Source organism: Sebastes umbrosus, chromosome 3 (genome assembly GCF_015220745.1).
Source record: "Sebastes umbrosus isolate fSebUmb1 chromosome 3, fSebUmb1.pri, whole genome shotgun sequence".
Classification (NCBI taxonomy): domain Eukaryota; kingdom Metazoa; phylum Chordata; class Actinopteri; order Perciformes; family Sebastidae; genus Sebastes; species Sebastes umbrosus.
This window is the reverse complement of record NC_051271.1, coordinates 2,851,405-2,879,367: the sequence shown is the minus strand read 5'-3', so window position 1 is coordinate 2,879,367 and position 27,963 is coordinate 2,851,405. Positions and strand designations below refer to the sequence as shown.

The 27,963-nt window shown below is 42.0% G+C and overlaps 1 protein-coding gene and 1 long non-coding RNA gene across 3 annotated transcripts in view; one reads left to right on the top strand and one right to left on the bottom strand.

Moving 5' to 3' along the window:
* The window catches only part of LOC119485150 (voltage-dependent T-type calcium channel subunit alpha-1I-like), a 281,128-nt gene extending 274,713 nt beyond the window's left edge, over positions 1–6,415 (top strand). For both annotated transcript variants that reach the window (XM_037764502.1, XM_037764501.1), the window contains exon 38: positions 2,989–6,415. In XM_037764502.1, coding sequence (XP_037620430.1) covers positions 2,989–3,648 — 660 coding nt within the window. In that variant the 3' untranslated portion in view covers positions 3,649–6,415. The remainder of the gene's footprint in view (positions 1–2,988) is intronic.
* LOC119485161 overlaps positions 1–27,963 on the bottom strand; it is a 569,585-nt gene that overhangs the window by 65,803 nt on the left and 475,819 nt on the right. The window lies entirely within an intron of this gene.

The window sequence follows — 27,963 nt, the reverse complement described above, 5'->3', positions numbered from 1 at the left end:
CTTTTTACAGTAATCTACGGAGGCTCCCCCTAAAGTGAAGTTATTAAATATTCCTCCTATTAAAAATTCACCGAAATTATGCAAAAGCATATTTTTCCAAACTAAGTGTTGCAGTACAACTATGTAAGTAATTTTGGTGGTACGACACTGTATGATACTGAAGTTATTGAATATCTTTCTCTTTTCGGCGTTGCACTTTGTAGACGGTCTCTGACCCCTCGTCTCAGAGCCGGCTGCACATAGAGACCGATGTAATGTGTCCAGCTCGGAGGACTAAAGGCTCGTTGTGATTAAAATGAGGTTGTAGCTCGTTGTCTACCTCACTACAGTTAGAAAGAGCCCTCGTCGGTGTTTTAACAACGTTTCTGTTATGAGTTATTGATCCAGGAAGTTTGAATCTGTCAATATCTCTCCAACTTTACCAAAGTACATCATCTAGGGGGGCTCCGTACATCAGCAGTGCGTGGACTTCCAGGAATGATTGGAAGAAGTGCACTATGAAGTAGTTCCCTCATTACTAACTAGAGGGCACGGATTAATGAAAATGTTCTCCTAGGGGTCTCGGGGGGCTCCGTAGTAATCAGAGCGCAGCTATCAAGATAGCAATGAAGGCTATAATAGATATAGCTAGTAAAACGTAGCTAGCTTACCTCCAATTCTCTCTGCAAATGGACAGGACATACTGTCCACGTCTTCCTCGCCACAGAGAATCCATATAACGTTACCTTTTTTTTATAGACGTTTCAACAGACCACTTATGACTCAGGTCGTGGCTGACGATCGGATCCGTACAGTGTGAGCACATAAATCGTGAGCTTTGGCTTTACATCGCAAACGATCTACTCGTCCAGTAGGAGCAGGAAGTACTCAACAAGATCTCTAAAATCCTACAGTGTATGCCCAGCTTTAATAAAGATACTTAAATGATTTCATTCCAGTCTTTCTGCAGTAGCTGAGCTGCAACATCCCTTTGGCATCTTGTTGTGTTGGAATTGTGAACGTCCAAATGACACTTAACCAGCATCCATTGATGTCCTGCTGTTAAATTATTTAGTTATAATTAAAGCTATGATCTCATCCGTATTGAATCTAACACCTCCCCTGTGTTGGCTTCTGCAACGAAACAAACGGGAATGAAAAAAGGCCCTTATTTTAGTTCTTGTTCCAGTGTAACCATGGAGACACGTTTATCTTTCTTCCCCCCTCTCTACCTGTTTGGTTTGTTTAGCTCTTGCCTGAGTGCCTCTGTGATCCTCAGCTGCTACAGTAATGCTCTGCGGCACTCAGCTAATTATCCCGGCCAGCCCTGAGCCCGATGCCGACGCTCGTTGTTCTTGGCTCACACTCTCTTTTCACATTCTCTTCTGTTTTCTTGTGTTTCCTTTATCCTCTTTACGTCTTTCTCTGGTGGTCCATCTCTCTACCGCCTCTTCTTCCCCTCCTTTATCTTTTGGTTCTCTTTTCTGCCAATCCCTCCATTTCTCCTGTTTCATAATCTCTTACTCTCCCATGTGGTTTTGTATACTGAGAGTGCTGGGATTAGGAGTAATGACTAACTCCCTGCTGCCCATGTAACATTTCCAATGACACAAAGGCTATATGACACATTGCGTGGGTTGCACCAGTCAGGACAAACTTTAAAACCAGGGATTTTTTGGTATTTATTTTACAATTCTGTTGCACCAAAACTGTAAACCTATTTAAATAACTATATCAATTTAGCAGGTTATGTTTTAAACCTCTGGGGTGGACATGTGGACCAAGCCCCAGCAGACGTCCACATCAAGTCCCCAGGCAGTGTGCCGGTTGTCGATCCCAACTTCCGTAGTGGCCAAACGGCGGTACTACAACTTCCGTGTCCGTCACGTGATGCCATTTGGCCCCAAAAATACTTTTTCCCGTAGACTTACATTGGGAAAGAGACGTCTGTAAGTCAGCGGCTAATTTTTTTTGAGGTGAATCAACTTCCCAGTATGATCACTCTAATAGCCCTTATTTAAAAATGAAGGTCATAAAAGTTGTAAAACGCATTAATAGCCGAATCCAGAGTTATTTCCCATCCTCCGTTCATGTGGATGAGACCCAGACCGAGGCTGGAGCGCAAACAGTGACGATGGCGTGACGTTGGGACCCCGTGACCGAGTCATGTGACCGGGTGGACGCTACTGCGCATGTTCAATGTACGCAAGATCCAGGTACTTTTCCAGACGGAAGTCGAGCCATTTAGGCTTCATGCACCACTGAGCAACTTTCATAGGAATGAACGGGGCCCCGCCTCCAACGCTGTATCCAGTTGTCTTAATACATCCGAACATGCCTACTGCGCATGCTACAGGTTCGTTCCACACTCCAGTCAAGTTGGTGGCGTACGCACCTCTAGCTGGTTTGCCAAGAAGAAGAAGAAGAAGCAGATAACAAAGCGGATGCTTGTTTTGAAGAGAGGTTGTGAGAGGAGATCCGCCGTTACCCACATTTATATAATTTGTCTTCAAAGGAATACAAAGACAGACAAATGGCGTTGAACTCCTGGCAAACAACGAAATGGTGTGTGGATCGGGAAAATGTGCATGTGTGGAATGCCAGTCCGGCCCGGACCCTCAATTTTAATATGAAAGGAACCTCGTGCGTGTCTGTGCAACCAATGCAATATGTCTGAGTCTTTACACCTTGATTAGTCTTATTGGTACGTTGAGTTTGGTAACCACAATATCTCCGCCCGTCTCAACCTGAGCAGAGGTCTGATCGACCAGAGTAAGTGAAAACACCTGTGCTGGTGTGCAGGGCCTTGAAGGGAAGATACAAATAACAGTTAAATATATTTTGTCATACTGTATTTTAAGCGATGGGACAGATGGGATTCATTTAAAACCTGGTTCAATCATTTTAAAGGAAGTACTGCTAAACTAGTTAAAATGTGCAACCCAGTAATATTTGACCTACTAAAGACTGAATGTATTTTCTGTCACCACCTCCCTCCTCCGTGTGCAGCACCCGTCCCACAGTGACTCCTCCCTGGCCACGGGCAGTTCGGAGGGCAGCCTGCAGATCACTCTGGAGGAGGGGCTCAGCTTCAGCGTGTCCCCGCCTCGAGATCTGGATCTCCCCGTGCCTCTCCTCTGCCCCCTCCCCAGCCACCCCTCAAACCCCCAGGGACCGGCCGCGGGAGACCGGGGCCACCCTTTACTAAAGAGACGCAGCACCACTTTTACCCTCCAGGCCACCAGGGGGCATCAGAGGAGCCAGAGCAGCTGCGGCGGCGGCAGCACCAGCCCCGGCTGCCCCCGGCAGGACTCCATGGACCCTTCGGACGAGGACGTGGGCACGGGGACGGCCGGGGATGGCTGCCGCCAGACCCTCAACAGCGAACACTTGTCAGAAACACTGAACAGCCTCTCGCTGACGTCGCTGCTCACCCCGGACTCTCTGGCGCCCCCGCTGGTGAAGAAATGCAACAGCACCGGCTCACTGGACCAAACTAATCTATCCGCCCGGAGTAAAGACGGCCGCCACCTCTGCGGCATTGATGCCCACGGTTACTTGTCCAACCCCTGGACGGAGGGAAGGGCGAGCGGCGAGGAGGAGGACAGTGATATCACAGGCTTCAGCATGAAAAGCAGCACAGACACAAGCTCCAGGAAGAATAGATGAAACACTCGTTGCCTCTCTGTAGTGGAACTCTTTAAGCATTTTTTGCATTTGTGGACCTTGAACAGAAACAGGAAGCGACTTTTATGACACGTCCTGTGAACCCTCTTTGAATCGTGCGTTCCCTCTCTATTCCTCCTCGGATCTGGCTGCTTGGGATCAGTCATTTCTCAAAAGAACACAGTTGCTTCTGAGTTTTGACATCCTCTCTTTTCCATGGGATATGTGGTCGCTCTTTTGAAAGGACGATTAATGACGAGGGGCTTAGCCTTTTAGCGTAACCGGGACTCAGCCTTGAAAGATGTGGCCGTCCTGGGCTTTACATTAGAGCCATTTAGAGAGACAGGCCTGATAATTACAGTGATTGATGAACTAAAATGATGCTATTTATTAAGTTAAAACAAAAAAAATTAAAAATCAAAAATTGCTTGACCCAACGTGCCCTCAACCTCTGTGCAAAAACAGTGTTGTCACCACGGACAGATGGTAAACTGAAGCTTCTTTTGAGGAAGAACTGAACTTTGTACAGCCATTTTTTTTTTTGTAATAACCATCGCTAACAGTAGCATCGACCAACCTGTTTTTTTCCCTCTTTAGCAGATTCGGTGGGTAACAGAGAATTGAAAGGTCGTATATTTCCTGTGTTCTTTTTCCAACTTCAATGTATTGAAGTTGTGTTGAATGTAGACGCGTCTGTCTCCGTCTGTGAGGGACCGAGACAAGCGAGGAGCCTGGCCCGTCTGACAACTGACAAAAGGGCCTCTCTTTGAATAGCAGACTGGATATGTGACTGCTGCTGAGAATACATGTGGGTTGTCAGTGTGGAAGCGTTGGCCGCTCTCAGAGTGGACTCTTTGTGCTTTCTACATACCCATGAAAGGGCTAAAATGTATTGAGTGCAGACCTGGGCCAAAACCTTATCGGCAGATAATCCTTTGCTGCCTAACACACTGTTTGAAAGTGTCTGTTGGGTAGAAAGACTTTTCTGATGCTATAATAATAATAATATATAAATGTAAGAGAGATGTGTCACTGAAATGAACATTGATTTGTAAAACTGTTTCGCAGAAAATGTTTCAAATTCCCTGAAAGATGTATTTAACAGATCCGAGCTGCACCCTCTAGTTGCATGTTAAAAGGGGAGCAGTGACTCCTTCAGGTCAAAATAGACATTACAAGGCAGAAGGGAAGCAAAATATTATTAAAACATCTCAATATAACATGAACATTACAGGCTTTACAACAGAAGGAGGCAGTTTGATGTCATCTGTTTGCAACTGTTTTATCAAATAGATTAAATTGCGTACGAAAAATGAGGAACGACTTTTCGTAAGATGTCATGCAAACCGTTGTGTGAGGATACGTTGCCTATTTGGAAGCACTGGACCAAACAAATTTCCCTGTGTGGGATAATAAACTGATCTGAATCTGAAAAGACATTATGCATGTAACAAGTGGAAACTGACACGCCGTCCCTGACACATCCAGAACTGATGCTAGAGGTGTACCTACAGCCTCATAGTTTGAACCGTAGGGCCGCTAACCAAGTCAAAGTCACTTAAATCCCCTTTCTTCCCCATTCTGATGCTCGGTTTGAACTTCAGCAAGTCGTCTTCACCACCTCTAGATGCCTAAATGTATTGAGTTGCTGCCATGTGATTGGCTGATTAGCTATTTGTGTTAACAAGCAATTGAACAGGTGTGCCTAATAAAGTGGCCAGTGAGTGTATATACATGCGATGCTCTGTGGGACCAGTCTGGAGATTCAGGGCGAACTGAATGACATCAAACTGCCTTTATGACCCTCTGCCATCGTTAAACAGCCCAGAATACACTTTAACAGCTATAGTAATATACTTGAGGGTGCTGCCCAGCATGTGTACGTAGGTTCAGTTCTCTGTCAGACTTCCAGGAATCATTCAGACGATGGGATTCACAGTTGTTTTGTTTGCTGCATTAAACCCAAATGATTATTTGACTCAGGTCTGCTTGAGTGTAGCAAGATATTAGAAAATACCCTGCGAGCAATGTGGTCCAGATCGGTGTAACGTTGAGCACTTGTTTGTCAGACCCATCACATAGTATGTCATAATCATTGAAAAATCCAGAGCAGGTAGACCTCAGGTGGACCTATATGCACTCACACACAGTATCACACATTGAAGCACATACATACATACATACATACATACATGTTACATACACACACATATCATACAAAGATGTCAACGTCAAAACACTGCAGGATGTTTCTGTTTGAGATGAGGCAGAAGAAACCTCTTCATCTCTTCCTCTCCGCTGTCTTCGTCCCCCTCCTTATTCTCATTCAGTTATGTTATCTCCGTTCCACAGGGAAGCTGGAGCATTAAATGATTATTGACTACCCTCCCCCCCCCCGACATACACACACACTCTCTATTCGAGATATGCAATATGCTACAGTAGATGTACAGTTAGATGTATGAGACTCGTATAGATAGACAATATGGTGAGAGAAGATTATATTTATGAATTCATGTATTAGAATAAAACGTCACCGAGATTCAAAAGGTCACTGAAAGGATGATGATGATGATTATGATGATGATGATGATGATGATGATGATGTATTCATGTATTCCCAGAGTGTTGGAGTGTGTGTTTTCTCTCTTTTTTCCCTCCATCTCTTCCCGCCCCGATTTTCTTTCGCCAAAATGCATGTGGGTTCTTTCTTTTCTGTTCTCTCTTAAATGTCATTCTAGTGTCATATAAAAGTGAAATAGCTTTTCAACCTCTGACTCCTGAAGTTTCTCTTTCAATTGTTTTTTTTTTTGTTTGTTTTTCAAGGTTGTCAAAGTTCAATGTTGGTTCCTTTTTCATTCAGTCCAAAAGCTTAATTTATCTTATCGAGCAGTGTCCTGTAATGCAGTGGTTCCCAAACTATTTTCCTTGGATCTAAGAAAAGCTGAGTCACACCAAAAAAATATTTCAAATCCTCAAACAAAAATAAAGGGATGACATCTTGACGGATTTGCCAAGTGAATTCAGATGCATAATATGATCTTTTTTTGTAAACACTTAATTTACTACATTAAAGTTAGTTATATTAAATAGATTAATTCTTATTGTGGTTAAATAAATGTAATGTAATATTTGTTAGATTGCTCCTAGACCGCCCCGTTAATACGTGCGTAAAGCGGGAGAGCAAATAGGTTTTTGACCACAGTGTTTTTGAAAGGCTAAATGCCAACAAATATGGACTGAAGTTGAATATATTGCCACTAAGTAGCAAATAAATATATATGTTTTAATAGTTTTATATATAGTCTTTTGTATTAATTATCCGGTATTGACTTTTAGTTATATATGTGCAAATCTAATTTCGACAACCTATCTTTGGCGGACCTCTAAGGGGAACTCCAGGTTGGGAACCACTGTTGTAATGGACTAAATTAAATTGATCTGAATGAATAATTCAGATTTCACTTCTTAGCATCACATGTTTTTACCTTGAAGCAGGTAAATGGTTTGTTATTTTGTCCTCTTTTTCCACAGTTGATGAAGCTCCTTCTGCATCACTTTCACTCATTTTGATAGCTTGAAGAGTTCAGCCCTCAAGATGCAAGAAGAGCACAAACCATCCAGACAAGTAGTCTTTAAAAAAAACGTCAAATGCACCATTTAACCAGTCTTGTCTACTTCATGTTTAACGTTGTTTATTTTCTTACAGCTTTCATTTTTACAGTTAGGACAGCCTTGCACTTTGTCACCAAACACACTGTAAACACCAAAAACCAACTCGTTTGCATTTAATGTTATAGATTTAGGATTAGATTCACATTACGTTAAGTTTATTGTTGTGTTCATGTAAAATGTTGCTCATGGCGGATTTAGACACAAATGATGAGGTGCAGTGTTACAGTTATTCTCCTGTTTTTTCCTAAATGTCAGGTTGCACCCAGAAGATTTGTTCGGCTCCTTTGTAGTTCCCATTTTTGAGGAAGCATCTGAGCACTGAGACAAAAGGTAAATGGAAGGTTTGGCCGACAGCACAGCCCCATGGTTCTGTTCATGTGGATGTTGGGTATCTCACAGCTTTTCAAGCCTGCTTCTTTAAAAAGAAGTTTGATTACTAAACTCCACCTTTGCACCGCTATGTTGGGTCTTGTATTTTGCATGTGGTGGTGGTGAACTCTGACCACAATTCTTGTTTCTTTCTCATAACTTACCAACTTTGATCTGCTGCAGATGTGCAGCAAATCGTTTGTTGAATTTGACATTTAAGCCTCTCTCCAACAGTATCTGTGAAGCGGTTGGGGAAGGACCTAAATGCAGAGAGTAAGAGTTCATCGATTTACTGACAAAGTGAAGACACAAAGCCTAAGCTTGTAGGCAGGTAAAGGTTTTAAGGTTAAGGGTTCAGGTGGCTGAGAAGCAAAGACATAAGCAACATTGACAATCTGGCGACTGACTGGGGACTGTAGTTACTTGGCCTGACAGAACTTCTGTTACGTATTAACATTTAATTTAAGCGACTTCATGAAAAGCAAGTCCCCCAAGTCTCTTCAAGTAAGTCTACTAACGACTTCCAGACTAATTTATTGACACGAGCCGCATTCCTCATATCTTTATTTTTTGTATAAAACATATGCCGATCCAAGACCGACTGCAGACGCCTCAGTAAAACAAATGAATCATCCTCATGTTCTATGATCGTGCGTCAGCTATTGAAACTTTTGGCAAATGCAGATCAGATTTTTCTGCACGTGTTGTACCCCAATGATACTGTATGATGCGATATGACGCCGTGACTTCTCAGCCGGTTAAACTGTTATCAGGTCATTAAATGGGCGCTTCAGTGGTTATAAGCCTCATAGATGTGGGTCAGAAGGGGCCTGCTACACCCACTCGTAGGTTTTATTGATCGATTACACATCGATTCACAGGGGCGATCACCTAAAGAAGGAATAAAAGAAGACGACAGTGACCGTAGTAATGATGACAGGAGTAAAAGCGAAAGTCAGGCGCTGTAGTATAGACAGCGTGAAACTCTGTGTTCACAATCTTAAATTTCGAATGTAAGATAGGGTCGACGATGTTGGAAATCTAGCATAATTTGAAAGTAGCATCGCCTAAGGATTTTCGTCTAAAACCCCCCTCCTCCACTCGGGGCTCCTAATGTTTCAGCTTTAATACATACCGACTCTACGTATTTTGTCTATTTAAAAAGAAGAAAAAGGCAAAATTAAGTTTGCCGGCCAGCATTCTCGATTATATTCGGGTTGAGAGAAAAAATGGATGAGTTACCGAAATCTATGGTAAACACTTTTATTTGAAACTGACAAAAATGCACTATTAACATTAGTTCATGGTATATATGTTTTAGTATTATGGAGGATATTTTATGAGATCCACCTGTGTGGCCCAATCAGCTGTCAGTCTTTAAAAACTCTCCCTCCACCTTCTTTATTATCCACAGATAATCTAACTGAAGGAGCAAAGCATCCACACACGGCTGTTTGGCATCTTTTCCCACTTTGTGTTTGATCAAATGCACTCTATGCCTCTCCTCTCCTGCTATGTCCCCTGAAGAGAGACTACACTATAACACTCAGCTGCTATTCTACTATTTAGAATATTTGCTGGTTTCCTTTCTGGGTCGGATGAAAGGAGCGATAGCAGTTCAGTGAACATGCATTGACTTGGTTTATGGATCTAGAACATTTACTGCCTCTAATAAGTCACACAAGCTTTTGATTCTTTTGATACAGAATCCCTCTTTCCCTTGATAGAAGGAGTATTTTACCTCCGGCGTTATTTAGTTTCAGCTCAGCAAACAGATTCCTCAGCTAGTATCGAACTGTCCACACACAATGAGAAATGCTCTCTGCTCCCTGTTCTGCTGTTCTTCTGTCTGAGGGGATCCTGGGAAATAATCTCCGAGACAAATATTTATACATTGTAAACAGTAGATGTGGGCTCTGCTATTACTGCTTCATATTTCATATTTTTTCCTGTAAAACTCTTGTTTGTTTTAAAAAAAAAAGCTGCAGCTTGTTTTAGATGTTGTATCTGTAAGATGAAGGAACTTAGACTGTTTTTTTTAGGAAGCGTATTTCTGAAACAGAACAGCTTTGACCCATGAAGGCAAATTGAATCACAACGGAGACTGTGAACGTGGATATCGTAATATTACTCATTTGAGTAGTCTTTGATCTAGTTGTTCCCTGGGATTTTCCGACACCGGAATTCATTCTTTCTGGTTCTACACGCATGAAGTTAATTATTTTATTCTCTTTCATGTCTCCAAAGCAAAAAGATTGTTAGGTGGTAAAAGATTTGACAAGGAAGCTGCTGCTTGTCTTTAGCTATGCTAGTGGAACGGTCATGGACGGGTCAGTCTGACTACCACTTTAGTCCAGACTGAAATACACCGATCAGCCATTACATTATGACCACCTGCCTAATATGGAGTAGGTCCCCCTGACCCGTCGAGGCATGGACTCCACCAGACCTATCTGCTGTGGTTTCTGGCACCGAGCCGTCAGTAGCAGATCCTTTAAGTCCTGGAAGTTGCGAGGTGGGGCCTCTTGTTTGCCAAGAACATCCCACAGACGCTCGATCAGATTGAGATCTGGAGAATTTAGAGGCCGAGTCGACACCTCCAACTCGTTGCCATCCACATGATGTAAAAGAAAACGTGATTCATCAGACCGAGCCACCTTCTTCCATTGCTCCGTGGTCCAGTTCTGATGCTCACGTGCTCATTGAAGGTGCTTTTGGCGTTGGACACGGGTCAGCAAGGGCACCCTGACCGCTCTGCGGCTACGCAGCCCATTACGCAACAAACTGCTCCTCACTGTGTGTTCTGACACCTTTCTATCAGAACCAGCAATCACTTTTTCAGCAGTGTGAGCTCCAGTAGCTCTTCTATTGGATCGGACAACACGGGCCAGCCTTCGCTCCCCACGTGCATCAATGAGCCTCGGATCTGACCCTGTCTCCGGTTCACCGGTTTCCTTCCTTGGACCACTTTTGGTAGGTCCTGACCACTGCAGACCGGGAACATCCCACAAGAGCTGCAGTTCTGGAGATGCTCTGACCCAGTCGTCCAGCCAGCACTATTTGGCCCTTGTCAAAGTCACTCACATCCTTGCGCTGGCCCATTTTTTTCTGCTTCCAGCACAAAGTTCAAAATTCAAAATGTTCACTTGCTGTCTAATATATCCCGCTGGTATGTTACAGCAGCACCAGACAGTGAGGAATCACAAACTTTAACACAGTATTTAATAAATTCATCTAACTGCTCTCCTTCCTGTGTTCCTTCCATGTTCATTTTCTCTTTTTCTTATTATGTTTTCCCTATTTAACCCTTCCATCTATCCTCAGTTACACTCAAATCCACATTAAGCGCCTCCACTCTTCCCTCTGATGCCACTCGCTCCCTTTCATCTCTTATTTTCCTCTCTGATCTCACCCGGGCCCGGGCCATTACGGTGCTGAGCTGCCAACTCCGAAAGAAATGTCATTAGCGAAATATATTTGACACAGCTTTGCTATCGCATAACCCCCCATAGACATTAATTCTAACTCTATTTTCTGCTCATTTTCCCGGGTTCTGGATAACAAAGCAGTGGAACCTTTCTTATAATAACCTCCATGTGGCACCAACAAGGAACATGGAGGTTATTATAAATGAACAAAGAGATGCAGCTCTACACCTATGTAGTTTCTGTCTTCGGTCTGAATGAGAACACATTTACATTTGTAAGCACGGCTGGATTAAAACGGTAGGGTGCCGCGGGGCAAAAATGAGCTCTGGTCCCCTCCCTCGATGTGCATTATGTATTATTCCCTTCCGTCTGCAAGTAACCATCGAGTACAGTGCAACCCGCAGACCACATATATTTTGCAGAAAGCTCCAGAAACTATACAGTGCTCCTACATTGAATACCTCCTGAACCCAAGGTGTGTTGCTGTCAATTAATGAATAGTAATTTGATTAATCACATGTATTTGTGAGAAAAATGGTTCAACCCTTTACACCTCAGGGACTCAAGATAGGAAATAATGCCTTAAGATCCCTCCCAGGCAAATTCACAGTTTATCAAATAACCAAAATCTGATTAACATAACGTGCTTCTGGAGTTTATACTATTATAAGTCAACAGGACTGACCAGTCACCCATTCACGGAATAGTTTTGGCAAACTCATTCCACACAGCAGTCATGTTTCCGGTGCTTTATTAGCAGTGCATTCACACTGTGTGCTAATAGAAACAGTGTCATCTTGATTCATTTTGCATTTGAATATAGAAGAGTCATTATTCTAGCATGCCATCACCCATTTTGTAATATCGTAATTAGTGATGTCAATGGTTAACCGTTAATCGGTTAACCATCAACAACATTTTTGACCGGTTATGCATGTCGGTCTATAAACTCCTTGGTCTGATAAAAAAGGGTTCTGTGGAAAGACAATTAAATGTTCGGTATCAATGCCATATGCCAGAACAAGGTCGAGGGTTAGGGTTAAAACAGCGGGTAACTTTATGTACGTTCTGAGAGAAGCCAATTTAATTGAGATAAACACAGTACTAAGGCAATCATTATCAATGTCCACATGAAAGTACGCTAAGCTGTGAAGGGACTGATTATTTTTGCAGGTTTTTGGCCATAAATCAAAGTATTGGACAAATTGAAATGTGCCAGATGAAAAGTCAGTGAATCACCAAAGTCAGTAGGATTCATCCTTACCAGGGTAATAATCTGTTTTGTCACAGCTGGCACACATTGGGGAAATGCTGAGCGGAGACTGGCGCCAACGGCAATCTGCTCAGGGACAACGTTCTGTTATGTTGACGTAAGTTACAGAGTTCTGCTTTGTTATACAGACATTTCCTTGGCTCGGTCTTAAAGAACTAGATTTCTATACCACTATCTGATCAGAATAACTCAGCAGATGTGGGCTCCTGTGATAAAGCTGCCATTAGCAACAGGTAGTAAAGCTAACAACCTACATGGTTATGATGGACAAGCATGAGCTCTTTGCAGTTTAGGTATTGGTGATTTTGGAATAAACACTAGGTGTAATACTGATACAGCGACAGGTTGGGTTTTTGATATGGAGGTTCACCAGCTCTCCTGCACTGACAGCTGAGCAGCAGCATGCACAAGTAAAACTGCCAAACATTTCTCTGGTCGTAGGACATGGAAAGACTCTGGTTGAGTAAAAGTCACTTAAAAAATTCCGCCAGCAAAGCCAATCCTGTTATGCATGGGGAGCAAGCTTCTGCAAACACACACACACACACACACACAGACTTTAAGTAACTGCTTGAGTCTGTGCCAAGCCGTGCTACAGCTCAGCATTAGCATGAAGTAGACCTCACACCTCACCTGGGCGTCTCCTGGGACATCTGTAATCCAATCAAAGGCAGCATGTGTACAGACAGCCGGCTCACATGTATGAGTGTCCAAACTAATTCATCAGTGTATACTGAGAGCCTGATCAATTGAATATGACCAGGAATCAGAGTGAGACCTGTCATGTCATTGCTAAATGAGGGAGAGTGGTTTAATTGATGGATGAATGTATAAATAGATGAATGTAAAATGGGTGTAGCTAGTGAGAGTAATTATCATGTGGGAGAGACCATAGTGACGGAGGAGCAGCTAGGAGTATGGCGGAAAATCCTAAGAAGCGTCCTAGAGAAGTTTCTGTAGTTGATGCTCCAGATAAAAAAAAATAAAAAAAATTGTTTTTGTGTTTGACTTTGGTTTTAAAGGGTTAGTTTGGATTCACCAAAGTCACACAATAATACAAACTTTGCAAGAAATTTCGACAGTGTCCCTTTTCCGGTTAGGATAGAATAACTGTATGGGACTTTTATTTTGAAAAAAAACATCCACATCCTGAGTTCCCTGTTAAGAAACAGTTATTTCATGGGTCTTTTATTTTGAAAAACTAGCTACATCCCTAGTTTCCTGTTAACAGACAGTGAGAGTTGGGGGCTTTTATTTTGAAATTGAGGCCTCATTCTGAGCTTCCTATTGAAGGGACTATTCATAACTTTCAGAAATGCTTGTTAACAGCGACGCCTGTGGCCGTTAAGTCAACGAAAGTCAGCGTTGGGCTCGCGCTTGTGTTCGCTCTAAATAGACATGAACGAGCATCGCTCAAAACAGTGAGGCGACACACGTCAGCTAAAACCACAATATCACTCTATATTTCAGCTGCTTGGCAGTAATGTTAGCTGACCAGACGAAGGTCTCTCCATGAATCAATGCTGATCCTAGTGTTGGCTTTTCCTGCCTCAGTCTCTGAGGCTGAAGCAGGAAGAGAAACGTTATCGTCTCCGACCGCAGCCGCAGGGAGACTCCAGAGTTTTGGTCGGAGACGATAACGTTACTCTCTGCGGAGCCCCGTCACTTCACAAGACATGGAAAACCTCTGTTGGTCTGGAGGAGCTGCAGCAGTTATTTCTGCACAAACGTCCACTGAACATTCACTAGATATTCTCAGAGCTAAACTAACTCTTCTGCAGTGTGTAGTGTGCGCACATGCACGTGCAGAGGTGGAGCGAGACAGCGAGAACGCGCACGGTGTGTGAGTGAAGGCAAGCAGGCAGAGGAGCAGAGACTCCGGCCACACGCAAGCGCGCATATGCGAGCGCGCAAGGGAAACCGACCCGGTAGATTTATACGTGTAAGAAGTTACAAACAGTCCCTTTAAGAAAAAGTTACTTTATGGGGCTTTTATTTTAGTCTGGTGGCTTTGGAGAGAGCGATGTAACAGCTTCAGTTCCCCGTCGGAAAGGGCTTTCTGACGGCGAGGTAAAGCGATGACAGACCAAACAAACATTCAATGAAAAAGTTTAGTGTTCTTTTCTTTGAGCCGTATTTGAGTCCAAAAATGCACAACCCTGAAATACACAATGCCCTCAGTCGACTCATCCCTCAAAAAGTTCAACCAACCTCCCAAACTGTGACACTGACAGAGAGAGATAGAAGCCAGACACCAGCTGCTGCAGATGTTGAACAGCTGTGAGGCCTTCAGAGCTTCATCTTGTTGCTCCACATCTGCTCCTCACTGCAGGTATGTGTGCTGAGAGCAGCCTTCACAGCCTTCACAGCATTATACTACAAGTCTCCATCAGCTGTGACATTAGTTAAAGCATTTGTACCTGCCACTTCAGGAGGAGCCCACCTGCAGTGAGCTTCAGCGCCTCCTAATTGGGAACTTTAATAAGGAAACGTTCAAACAGCTGTCATCCCCTTGAATGTTAAATGCCACTCGTCACTGACTTCACTCTGCCTCGCTGACTGAGAGTCGAGCTGGTCACTTGAGCCAACAGCTTCACTTCTAGAAGACCTGCGCTTCATTAAGGAGAATTAATTGCCTCGCATGCCTCTTGAAAATAGTTCCCTCTGAAGAATAATTTAAAATAAAGAGTCCAACCCACAGGCTAATTTTCAAAACCAGCTCCGATCCAGCCATCTGTGACTTTGTAGCTCCAACAGTGGATTAGAACATAATGTGATGAATACAAAATTACCCCCTTCAGAAAAATGTGCCGGTCCTACACATATAGTTTAGTAATAAGAATATAACCTATAATTATCTATAATTTGTTTTCTCAGTCAGCATATCAAAGTGGCAACAGGGTCAGGAACATAGACTGTATATAAGAAGTGGACGTAGTCACCGTGACATCACCCATTTGGTTTCTGGACTATGGTTTTGAGGCCTTGAGTTCAGTATTTTTTTGCCGTCACCATGGAACCCTGAAGTGACACGAGAGGGTGGAGCTAAGTACAACTGAACGCTGAATAAGACATATTTTAGGCGACCAAAAATGTTACAATTAACTTGAACTGATCTGAAAACACACTGTGAAAGGGTTAAACTTTTAAGACCAGAACACAGACAACTCCCAGACCTTACAACCAGCCCGGTTTCACCAAATGGCATCCGAATGACACAACGCTGTTTTTGCTTTTGGCGTGTCATTTCATGGTAGGCGGGAGGAAAGGTGGATGGGTCCAACAAACACAGGACTTTAGACCAGGAGACGGGTGTTCATGTCCCGAAGTGTTAAGTTACTTTGAAGTTACATTAGTGACGTTTGTGACGTGTTTTCCGTACTTACGGTATATTTTATACGTACTTATTTTAAACCCAACCATGACGGTTTTCTTAAACCTAACTAAGTGCTTTTGTTGCCTAAACATAACTGCGTCCGTTTCACGGTAACGACGTGGCGTGAAATGACATGCAAAAACTCTAAAATGCGTTTATGACACGCAGAATTTTGTTAAAATGTTTTGCTATTTATACGCCTTCCAATGAGATCAGGTTGGGACAACGCCGTGTTAGCGACCTGTTAATCACAAGGTAGCCCCGCCCTAAAGCATCCCCTGCTTTATGGTCTATCTGACTCTAAATGGGGCCATAATTTACTAAATGAACATCATGCTGTATTGAAGAAGACTTGAAACTAGTGATTGAGACCATAAACTCATGTTTACAATGTTTACTGAGGGAATAAATCAAGTGAGAAGTAGACTCATTTTCTCATAGACTTCTATACAATCAGACTTCTTTTAGCAACCAGAGGAGTCGCCCCCTGCTGGCTGTTAGAAAGAATGCAGGTTTAAGGCACTTCAGCATCGGCTTCACTTCTCAGACCTTGGAGGTTGCCGCCTGGTCAGCTGTGGTCCACGCTGCTATCATTTCTTTGGAGAAAAAACTAGTTTTAGTGGACTGAACACACACATCTTTGACAAACCCTGTGTGTCCACTTGATAGAATTTACAGTGCAATAACAAGATAAGAACTCTCTCAATTTAACTCGGATTCCCATTAAAAAAACGTAATTAGGCCACAGAGAGTGAACTGGTGGGACGTAGATAGCCAATTAATCAGAGGGATGGCCTCACGCGTGTTTCCTCTCCGTCTGCGCCGTGCTGCACAATCAGAGGCCGCCGAGGGCAAGGAAAAGGAGGGGGCTGCAGAGCACGACATGCAATTACCATCCCTACCTCCTCCTATCTCCGGCTCAGGCTTAACTTAAAGCTCACACACCGACGGCACATTCAGAGCAGAGCGGGAGGACACAATGGGTGGAAGTGCTTAGAGATGAGCTGTGTGGAGGTGCCAGGCATGTGCGCGGTCTGGCACATCAGTGTCTCTGCAGCCAGCGAGGGCCGGGAGACAATGGAAGAGTGATGGCCTCTGTATCAGTGCCGGCAGAGACAGATGCAGTGACTCATGCACATATGGACATACTGTATCCATCATACACACACACACACACATATATACAGGGGCCATCACACAAAACCCACAGCTTTGCTCTTCTAAATGTTAGTGTATAGAAACTGCAGTTAAACATGAATGGATATTGTGTGTGTGCAGAGGAGTTAAGTACGTGTACGAATGAATCTTTAAAGCCCCCCTCCAGTGTGTTTTGGCATTTCTATATTAAATATTTATTTGAGTCATTTCCTGAGTTGATTAGCCACACTATTTGCCAATTTCTTTTTGATAAATTACTTAATTTTGTGCTGAAATTTTAAAAAAGAAGGTTGTTGATGAAATGGGAATATGACGTATGACTTTAGTAGGAGCTGCAGGTCAAAGGTCATCCTCCAAGCTGCAGGTGAACTCATGCTCGTTTGAGTCTGAGCAGCAAACCGATAAATCTGTTTATCTGTCAGTTTGTCTTCTAGTTAGTTAGTTAGCTAGTTAGGTGTAGTTAGCTAGCCCAACTTTTTGCATTTATATACGGTGAACGGCTGCAGTCAACGCAGTGAATTACACAAAATCCCACCAGCAGAATTAACACAACACACTGACTCACTCTCTTCTTCACCGTCTCCTCCTGCTGGAGATAAATTAACGGAAAGCAGCCGATACCAGAGGTTTACGGGCCTCTAACAGGTCTGGACGACGTGGAGCACAACTTTCAGCTCAAGAGAAAACAAAAGAAAAGTCCCGTTAGAGATAAAAACGAATCACAGAGCAGCCACAGCACAGAGCGGTGTCAGTGTTGGGAGCTGAGGCTTGAGCGGCCGGTGCTGGTGGACGGTGCACCTCCAAATTGTCCCGAAATTGCATTTCAAACGGCGTAACCACGGCAACACGTCGATCCGTCCTCAGGTGCGCTGTGGCCGGCGTACGGCGGTGCGGCTCCTCGGTGCAGCAGCAGCCAGACGGACGCCTCCCCAGGAGGAGACGCTGAAGAAGAGAGAGAGAGAGAGAGAGAGAGAGAGTCGGTGTGTTGCGCTAATTCTTGTCTCATTTGTGGTCTGATGAACAGTGAATTCATCCAAACTAGGTTGAATTACGTCTGACTATTAACCACACCCCCATTCTCTGTTTGATAAAGAACGTTAACCACAAAACAGGAAGTAAAACTGGCTGCAGGGGGGCTTTTACACTAAATCTTCAAGCTGAACTGAATAAAATGATGCGGTTCAGCCAGTCATTTCTAATTTCCACCTCCAGCATCTGTTTCTCTGCTTGTCAACACACACATGCCAACAGTATCCGGGCAGATGTATTCAACCCTGTAAGGTCCCAGTCACGCCATAAAGTGTTTGAGCGAAATTTCACCAGATGCTGCAATTAGTGGTGTGTTGAGCGGACGTGTTTACCACGTTCACACGGAGTGTATTTGAGCGACCCTCTGATGTGGTATTCACGACTTTGAAAGTGGAAAGTTCAACACGTTCTCACTCCCAACTCGTCAAATATCACAGCTTATAGCCTCAGTTTTAGGCGTGTCGGGGACGGCGTGTCGGGGACGGCGTGTCGGGGACGGCGTGTCAGGGACGGCGTGTCAGTTTCCACTTGTTACATGCGTAGTGTCTTTTCAAAATAAACTTCCAACATAGTTTTACTCATGCCTGGTTCAGACTGCACAACATTTTTGTCCGTTACGATGGTCACCATGTCAGATTCGGTATCGAGAGTCATAAATTCTTGTTGTGATTTGGCCGAGAGACATGACATGCCGCACGTCGGTCCCCGACCAATCATCACTGGCGAACGTGCGTGATGTCATCAGGAAGGAAGGTTGATGCTAATGGTGGTAGCCTACTCACCGGGTTGCTGAAGTGCCTCTCCTATTTCATGCCATCTTTTTTCTTTTTTTCACTCTGTTGTGGTAGTCCCTCGAGGAAACATCAAAAAGGTTGCATTGTTGATGCCATAGCTCCACAAATGTTTCCTCCATTTCACAAATTCAACCTCACAGCATCAACATTGTTCCTGTTTTGCTTCGTTAATGTTTACAGTAAGTCACGGCCGTGACAAAACACATCGTGGAAGACATCGGGAGGCGTCCCAGACGCGGCATCGGTTACGTCTACTATGACACACTGCACAAGATAAACGATCGATTGTCGCACACGACACTCATTGTCGTCGATGGCCATGTTGGGCCATAATCAGGTTGATATCATGTAGTCTGAACCATTTCAACTATTTTGTTAGATGCGGGCAACAAAAGTGCTTGGTTAGGAAAATATTGTGGTTTGGATTAAAATAAGTATGCTTGTTACGTAACTTACGTACGTGCCGTTAGTTAGGTAAAATGAGTTCATGTTGACTTGGATTCAAATGGGGCACCAACATCGATCTCCTGGGTGAAAATCTGTGTTTGTTTGACCCGTCCATCCACCCGGACCTCCTCCCTTTCTCGTTCTTTATACTACGTCAGTTGCTCTGACCGTCTAATATTGACGCAGATGAGTTTACATTAGTTGAAAGCCTGGTGCGTCACACAGAGACGCGTCGGTATCAGACAAATTTGACGATTTGGGAGTGAGAACGGGTTGTAAAGTTACAATTCTTTAGTAACCTTTTAATTTTAGATAATAAGATTTGTGTAGTCTGCTACTTTCCATCCCTCAAAATGATGCTGGAATAATAAAAAAATGTATTTAGCATTTGTTCAAAGGGAACATCACAGATTTACTTTACTTTTCTGATAGCGACAGTTCCTCTCAATTGAACTAATTTAATCTGGTGTGAAAGTTTGCTGTCAAATGCTAATCATATGCATGTATTAAGTGCCAGTGTGTGGCTGTATATGAAAGCATGTACGTAGGTGTAAGCAGGCTCAAGAGGGGTAGAGGCAGATTGAAAATGAACCATATTATTACTGCAATGACTCTGTGGGCTCTCAAGTGGAATGACTGGAGAGGTGTGTGTGTGTGTGTGTGTGTGTGTGTGCGTGTGTGCATGCCTGCCTGTGCACATCATTGTGATTGAGAGTTGAGGGCATCGTTGTGTGAATCCTATCACGTAATTTGTAAATACAGCTAAACTGTAATTCCCAGGCTAAATGGCCTGACGGGGAGGAATGAGAGGCGGAGGAGAGCGCCGCTTGGTCGGTGGGGCAGTAACCTAGTAAGGAAAAGGACAAAAGCATCGGTCGTCTTGGGAGTCGAGCCCAGAGGAGCTAAATGAGAAAACAGGGTCACAAGGTTGGTCTTCTGTTTGGCCTCTTCTCCTATTTACATTATAATGACTCCCATAGAACACCGTGATAACACTTTGACATCCGTGTCGCCTTTCCTTCCACTGACAAATTGCATGTTTTGTGTGTGTTGTGTGTGCGTACGGAGGAGGAGGCATTCTGACAAGCATTACAGTGCAATCATCGTTTTTCTGTGTCACATACAGCCACCCTCTTGTTGCAGTTCACTAAACCCCTCCCCCGGACAGCAATCGTCCAATCATATCTCAGCAACTGTAACTGGGCACGCCGCCTGTCAAAAGCAGAAACACAAGAAGCAAAGTGTAAGGAATGGATTAACAAATGTGATATTCTGCTTCAATGTAAAATGCAAGTGTTAGCATATCCAGCTAATTAGCATTGCTTCCAAAGCCAAGGAGTATTTATGTATCTAACTACATTGGTATGTGGGTATTTGTCAAGTATTTAATACTCTTATAAACACGGGAGTGGACAAATACGCTGCTTTATGCAAATGTATGTATATATTTATTATTGGAAATCAAATAACAACACAAAACAATGACAGATATTGTCCAGAAACCCTCACAGGTACTGCATTTAGCATAAAACAATATGCTCCAAACTGCATGTGATTATCATAAAGTGTATGTAAAGGGGAGACTCGTGGGTACCCATAGAACCCATTTACATTTACATATCTGGAGGTCAGAGGTCAAGGGGCCTTTCTTATTAGACTTTTTATCAGATATTTTTCTGACTTTTTCAGACATTTTTTAGACATTTTTCAGACTTTTTAAAAAAATCTTTTTCAGACTTTTTAAAAAATATATTTTTCAGACATTTTTTGGATATTTTCAGACATTTAAAAAAATCTTTTTCAGACTTTTTAAAAAAATTGTTTTCAGACTTTTAAAAACAATCTTTTTCAGACTTTTAAAAAAAAAAAATTTCAGACTTTTTAAAAAAATCTTTTTCAGACTTTTTTTGGACATTTTCAGACATCTAAAAAAAAATTTTTCAGACTTAAAAAAAAAAAAATTTCAGACTTTTTAAAAAAATATTTTTCAGACTTTTTAAAAAAATCTTTTTCAGACTTTTTAAAAGAATCTTTTTCAGACTTTTTAAAAAAATATTTTTTAGACATTTTTTGGATATTTTCAGACATTTAAAAAAATCTTTTTAAGACTTTCTAAAAAAATCTTTTTCAGACTTTAAAAAAATCTTTTTCAGACTTTTTAAAAAAATCTTTTTCAGACTTTTTGAAAAAAATATTTTTCAGACATTTTTTAGACATTTTCAAACATTTAAAAAAATCTTTTTCAGACTTTTTAAAAAAATCTTTTTCAGACTTTTTAAAAGAATCTTTTTCAAACTTTTAAAAAAAATATTTTTCAGACTTTTTAAAAAAAATATTTTTCAGACATTTTTTGGACATTTTCAGACATTTAAAAAAATATTTTTCAGACTTTCTAAAAAAATATTTTTCAGACTTTTTAAAAAAATATTTTTCAGACTTTTTAAAAAATATTTTTCAGACTTTTTAAAAAAATAGTTTCAGACTTTTAAAAAAATATATTTTTCAGACTTTTTGAAAAAAATATTTTTCAGGCATTTTTTAGACATTTTCAAACATTTTCAAAAATCTTTTTCAGACTTTTTAAAAAAAAGAATTTCAGACTTTTTAAAAAAAAGAATTTCAGACATTTTTTGGTCGTTTTTTTAAGACATTTAAAAAAAATATTTTCCAGACTTTTTCTGACATTTTTTGGACGTTTTTCAGGGGAGACTCGTGGGTACCCATAGAACCCATTTTTATAAAACCCATTTAGCATAAAAAAATATACTACGTATAGGTCCTGTTTGCGCCTGTGTGTGTATTTCGGGTGTGTGTGTGTGTGTTTGTGTGTGTGTGTAATGTGTAAAAATATCAACAGAGTGAAAATATTGAATTTCCCCTCGGGGATCAATAAAGTCTTTTTCTTCTAACCAATCCCGTTAGCCATAAATGTAGTGTACACTGTAACCAATAGCAACCAATGGCAAGTGCTCGGGCTAGCCTCATTCAAGTCTGATTGTGAAGCGGATTACTGTCGGACATGATTTGCTGTACCCTGTAATAGAAAGGCTGTTCTGTGTCCTGTCCTTGGATACAAATCTGGAGGTGCAAACACAGAGATTTAAACATCCCTCAAAGACTAATTTGATTAACACTCCAGGGTTGTTGTATCCAAGGAAAACATCTGTTGGTTATGAACTGCCAGTTTAACTCAGGGACGACCCTTCCCACAAACCCCACATCAGATATATATTTACTATGTAAATCATCCAGGTGGCATAGGCAATATAAGCCCATTTGCAGAATGGCATGGTAATTTCTAAGTAATTTTGCATGCAATAACAATGCAGTTCTTGCTTTTGGTGTGTCACGTGTACGCCATGTGTACTGACTGCAATGTAAACACATCTGCGTGAATATGCTACGCTCAGAGCTAGAATAAAAAGAGAGAAAGACTGCTTACGGTAGGTGGGAAGGGAGGTGGAGGGGTCCAACAAACACAGGACCTTCAATCAGGATACCGATGTTTGTTTCCCAATGTTGTTGAGTTATTTTGAAGTTACGTTAGTGACGTTTGTGACATGTTTTCCGTACTTATGTTACACACGTATTTGATGTTTTTCCTAAACATAAGTTGTTTTATTGCCTAATCATAACCACGACAGTTTCACGGTAACAACATGGTGTATAAATGACACACAAAAAGCCTAAATCGCGTTATCATGACACATAGAAATGTTGTGCTATTTATACGCCTTACCATGGGATTGGGTCACAATATAACTGTTACAATCAGCCCTGGGTCTAAACTATCGGCCCATTTACGCTTCAGGTGACTTGTATGCTGATAAAATTCAGAGGCAAACTTACCACACAAATGTGTCTCCGTCGGCCAGATCCCAAATCTAATTGCAATGCGTCTTGGTTTTCCCGGGGCTACATGCACGGATGGATAAATCATATTCATGAACTTTGAGCGAGACAAAAGTTTCAGCTCTCATTAATGCGTCTCTCTCACCCATACAGATCAATGCTAGAGACCATCCAGTGACTGAATTGATCAGGGATCAGATAAAAGGACTACAACAGGTCGGTGTGCCTCATTTATACTTGTATGTAGTAAAAATCTCTGGAGCCGCTTTTATTTAACAACAGCTGTGTCATTTTGGTGTAACTTCAGCAGCGCTTATGCGAGTGGTTATTTCCTTGCATTTGCGTTTCTTCGCCCGTTGGCCTTCCTCATCCGCACATCCGACATGTCACAGATTAAATTCAGCGAGGGCAACAAATAGGTTTATCTCTTGTTGAGCCGTTAATTGGCCACCGTGTTTTGCTTCGACCTCTCCAGACGCACTCCAGAGGCATTTCCCACCATGCACTAACCCCTCAGGTCCAGCACACAGAGCCCTCTACCTTTTTTTTTTGTTTTTCACTTGGCACCCAGTGAGATGGCAGACGTGAACACCATCAAGCTCTCGACCTCTACATCTGCCGCATCACAGCTTGTTAATTAACAGCAAACATCTGCTGGCCGCGGTGGAGAGTGAGGAAAGAGGAGAGAGAGAGAGGATTAACCCAGAGCTCTGGAGCCCTCAACAGAGAGTCCTCGACTCAACACTGTAGCCCCCAACATTAATGAGTGGATGGACAGGTATGGATAATAACGTATGGATTGTTTGACTGGAGAGAGATAAAGCTGTTTTAACACTAATATGTATAAAAAGATGAGATGAGATGAGTACCCACCAAGCGGCAACCCCCGGGTCTGAGAAGTGAAGCCGATGCTGAAGTGCCTTAAACTTGCATTCTTTCTAACAGCCAGCAGGGGGCGACTCCTCTGGTTGCAGAAAGAAGTTTGATTGTATAGAAGTCTATGAGAAAATGAGCCTACTTCTCTCTTGATTTATTCCCTCAGTAAACATTGTAAACATGAGTTTATGGTCTCAATCGCTAGTTTCAAGTCTTCTTCAATACAGCATGATAATCATTTAGTAAATTATGGTCCCATTTAGAGTCAAATAGACCATAGAGCAGGGGATGCTTTCGGGCGGGGCTACCTTGTGATTGACAGGTCGCTACCACGGCGTTGTCCAGTCTGGGAGTTGTCCGTGTTTTCGAACTTGAACCCTTTCACAGTGTGTTTTTAGCCCATGAAAGTTAATTTTAACATTTTGGTCGCCTAAAAATGTCTTATTCAGCGCTCGGTTGTGCTCAGCTCCACACTCTCGTGTCACTTCCTGGTTCCAAAAAAAAACAAGATCATGACGGCCAAAATACTGAACTCAAGGCTTCAAGACAGCAGTCCACAAACCAATGGGTGACGTCACGGTGACTACGTATTCTCATGACGTATTCATATGATTTCTTAAGAAAAAGTTATTCCTCCTTTTTCGTTCGTTTTGCTACGAATGAGCAGCAACATGTGTCAATATCCGCTCATTATACAGTCTTTTCAAAGTAAACTTCACAGGAAACATCTTCCTTAGGTTTGGGCAACAAAACTACTTAGTTAGGTTTAGGAAAAGATGGTGGTTTGGCTTAAAATAATTCTGGAAGTGGTGTTACTTAAGTACGGAAGTTACATGAAAAATAAATAAACGGCAACTTCTGGTTTCACGCGGGACACCAACGCCGGTCTCCTGGGCGAAAGTCCAGTATTTTTGGACCCACCCATCCACCCCGACCTCATCTTTATGCAGCGTTCGCCGCTATTTATATTTCCTGGTTTGCGATTACGTAAATTACACACAAATTGATTTTGTGGGATATATGTACACAAATGACAGTGCATTTCATTTTAGTAGGTGTAGCTATGAACAGTGTATGAGACCAGCCTGCACGATGACTACGTCCACGTCTTATAAACGGTCTACGGTACCCACACATCCTGATTCTTACATGTCAGAGCAGAATTTGATGCACACTTGAAGACAATAATCATTTAATTTCCTCTGCTCCTGCATTTTATGTGTTCTGTTTCATTTCGTGATGTTGAACAACCGTTTGAATCTATTAACCTAAATGTGATCAAACTGATGGTGCACAGCGCCACTGATTGAGCATTGATTTCACTGAGAGACTTAACCAGGCTGGTGAATACTGAGGAAGGCATTAACATGGAGGAAGAGGTCCGAGCTCAATCAGCTGTGATTTGTGCTCAGACCAGTGAACATTGTATTGTTGGATGAGAGTGGACAGCGTCTGTCTCTGTACCAATCAGGGCAGTGAACCATGACATCACTGCCATCCCCCCACCACCACCACCACCAACATCCACCACCACCCCTACTTCTGTGTGATATCAGCTTATTGACTCACAGACAACAGGTCACCTCAGTCCCTAGGTCTGCTCCAAGATGGAAAATATGTCAGATACATCAATTTTATTCTGATGTCTGTGTGACCTGTAAAGGTGGGCATACACTATATGATTTTAGAAATGTTGTTATGTACTTCCTCCTCCTGCTGTACGAGTAGATCGTTTGTCATGTAAAGCCAAAGCTCACGATTTATGTGCTCACATTGTACGGTCCGATCGTCAGCCACGACCTGAGTGATCACACTGTACAAGTATAATAGAAGGGTAGGCTCCTGTGGGCCGTTCTGGCTGTTGACCGTTGTCAATAAAGATTGGTTTGAAAGCTCAGAGTCAGGTAAAGTTTGCCAGCAGAGGTCTGTACGTGTCACAATGCTAACGCCGGTCGTCGATCCCAACTTTCTTAGTGGCCAAATGGCGGTACTACAACTTCCGTGTCCGTCACGTGATGCCATTGGGCCCAAAAATACTTTTTCCCATAGACTTACATTGGGAAAGAGACGTCTGTAACTCAGCGGATAATTTATTTTGAGGTGAATCAACTTCCCAGTATGAACACTTTGTGTTCTCTGACACTTTGCTATTACCTGCGTGTTAGTTTGCTTGTAGTTGTGTTTTTTTGTATCGTACAGCATAATATTTTTTTAGTTCTTCTTAATAAATGTTCTCTCTTGAAAAGGTAGATGGACGGCAGCAGTATAAAAAAAGCTGTCAGATTGTGGTACTCATGGGTTTGACAACGGCAGGATTTCAGATGACGTTCAGACGGGGGGGATAAGATTGTCAACTTGTCAAATTGTTACTGTCAGCGACCGCCAACTGCCAATCAGATTTTGTCAGTTTCCTCCATCACTGGCCCCTTTGCCATTTCATAGTCCTGCATGGCAAGTAATGGATGAAATGGATGGGTGGATTCCTAGATCTCTTCTGGTATTGCCAGTTGAAAGACACCAATACTGTGGCCAGCAAGGCAGCAATATTAGTAGTACCAAAGTTGCTCTATAACAAAGATGACACTTTACAAGCTCCACCAATGGTCATGTTGACTGTCTCATAGGTTTTAAAATAATGAAAATTGTTAAATTCAATTGCTTCAGAAAGCTGCGTTTCCTCCATCACTTTGTCAGGAAGGTTACAGGTTTTACTGGAATCCTACAGTCACTTAGTAACACACACAGTCTCTCTATGGCTCCACTGGCCTCTATATACAGTATAATACATGCTGTATATGCTGTGGTTGATTGCTGATGAGATGCAGCTGAGTGAGCCGGTGATTGGACCAGATGGTCTCCAAAGAAGGTGAAGTCACAGAGGAGAACTAGAGGGCAGATGATAGAAAATTCCAGAGGACACATTACAACACTTTCCCTTTTGCATGTCTCACATCCAGATAAAATTAATCTACAATTTAATATACAAATAAGTAATTGACCTTGAAATACGGAAATTTTCACTTTATCAAAATCAGAATCGGAAATACTTTATTGATCCCCGGGGGAGTTACAGTTGCTCTTATATAAACATAAATAAAGGTAAGGAAAAAAGAAATAAGGGAGTATGTAATATGTAAATTATGTACATAATGCTACAATATATAACACAATATATGTCGAGAAATATTATTATACTTATTATTTTTTATAAGTAAGTAATAAAAATAAAATAAGAAATGAGAATATAAGAAATATGTACAAATATTTGCATTAAGAAATGCAATATATAACCACAGTGCAAATAAGTAAATACAAAATGCTGAGAAGTGAGATCTATTAAATGTGTTAAATATAAATGCAAGAATGATATAAATAAGAATATTTCTTGAAATGCAGTATTAATGACAGTTGAATTATTGCACAAATAATACAAAATAAGTCCAGAATATTTAATTATTTATTTATACAGATAACATAAACTGTATGAAAACAGTTGACAGTTTCCTGTTGGGTTTTACAGATGGAATTTGTTAATGCTTTGAGCACCACCAGGTAGATTCCATTCCCTTCCTGTATTTGATTGAAATCTCAGAGAGATATTTCAAAACCTTGACGAATAAAAAACCTGCATGGCTGAATCACCCCCTTTAGAAGTGAAGGTGGCAAACTGTCCTCTTAGGATTTTCCTCTCCCTTGTATCCTTAGAATAAAACATTCCCTCATGAAAATATAAATGGAAAGACACACAAACACACCCACACATGCAACGTGGCACATATATACACATATATATCAAACTCAAAACGCCAATCTCCACCCTCCCCCTTTGCCATATATGCATTTGCAACATATCAAGTGGGGTTTAAGCCTCGGCCCACACTTCACATTCGCCTCTGCTCTTCATTTCAGAACTCACAGCTTGCCGCAGACCAAAGCCTCTCCAGAGCAAATATATGCAGAGGCTCTCACTATCTCCCCTGTCACGTTTATGGGCAATAATTTTCCATCCACATTACATAACTCAGATAAACCTCTTAAAAA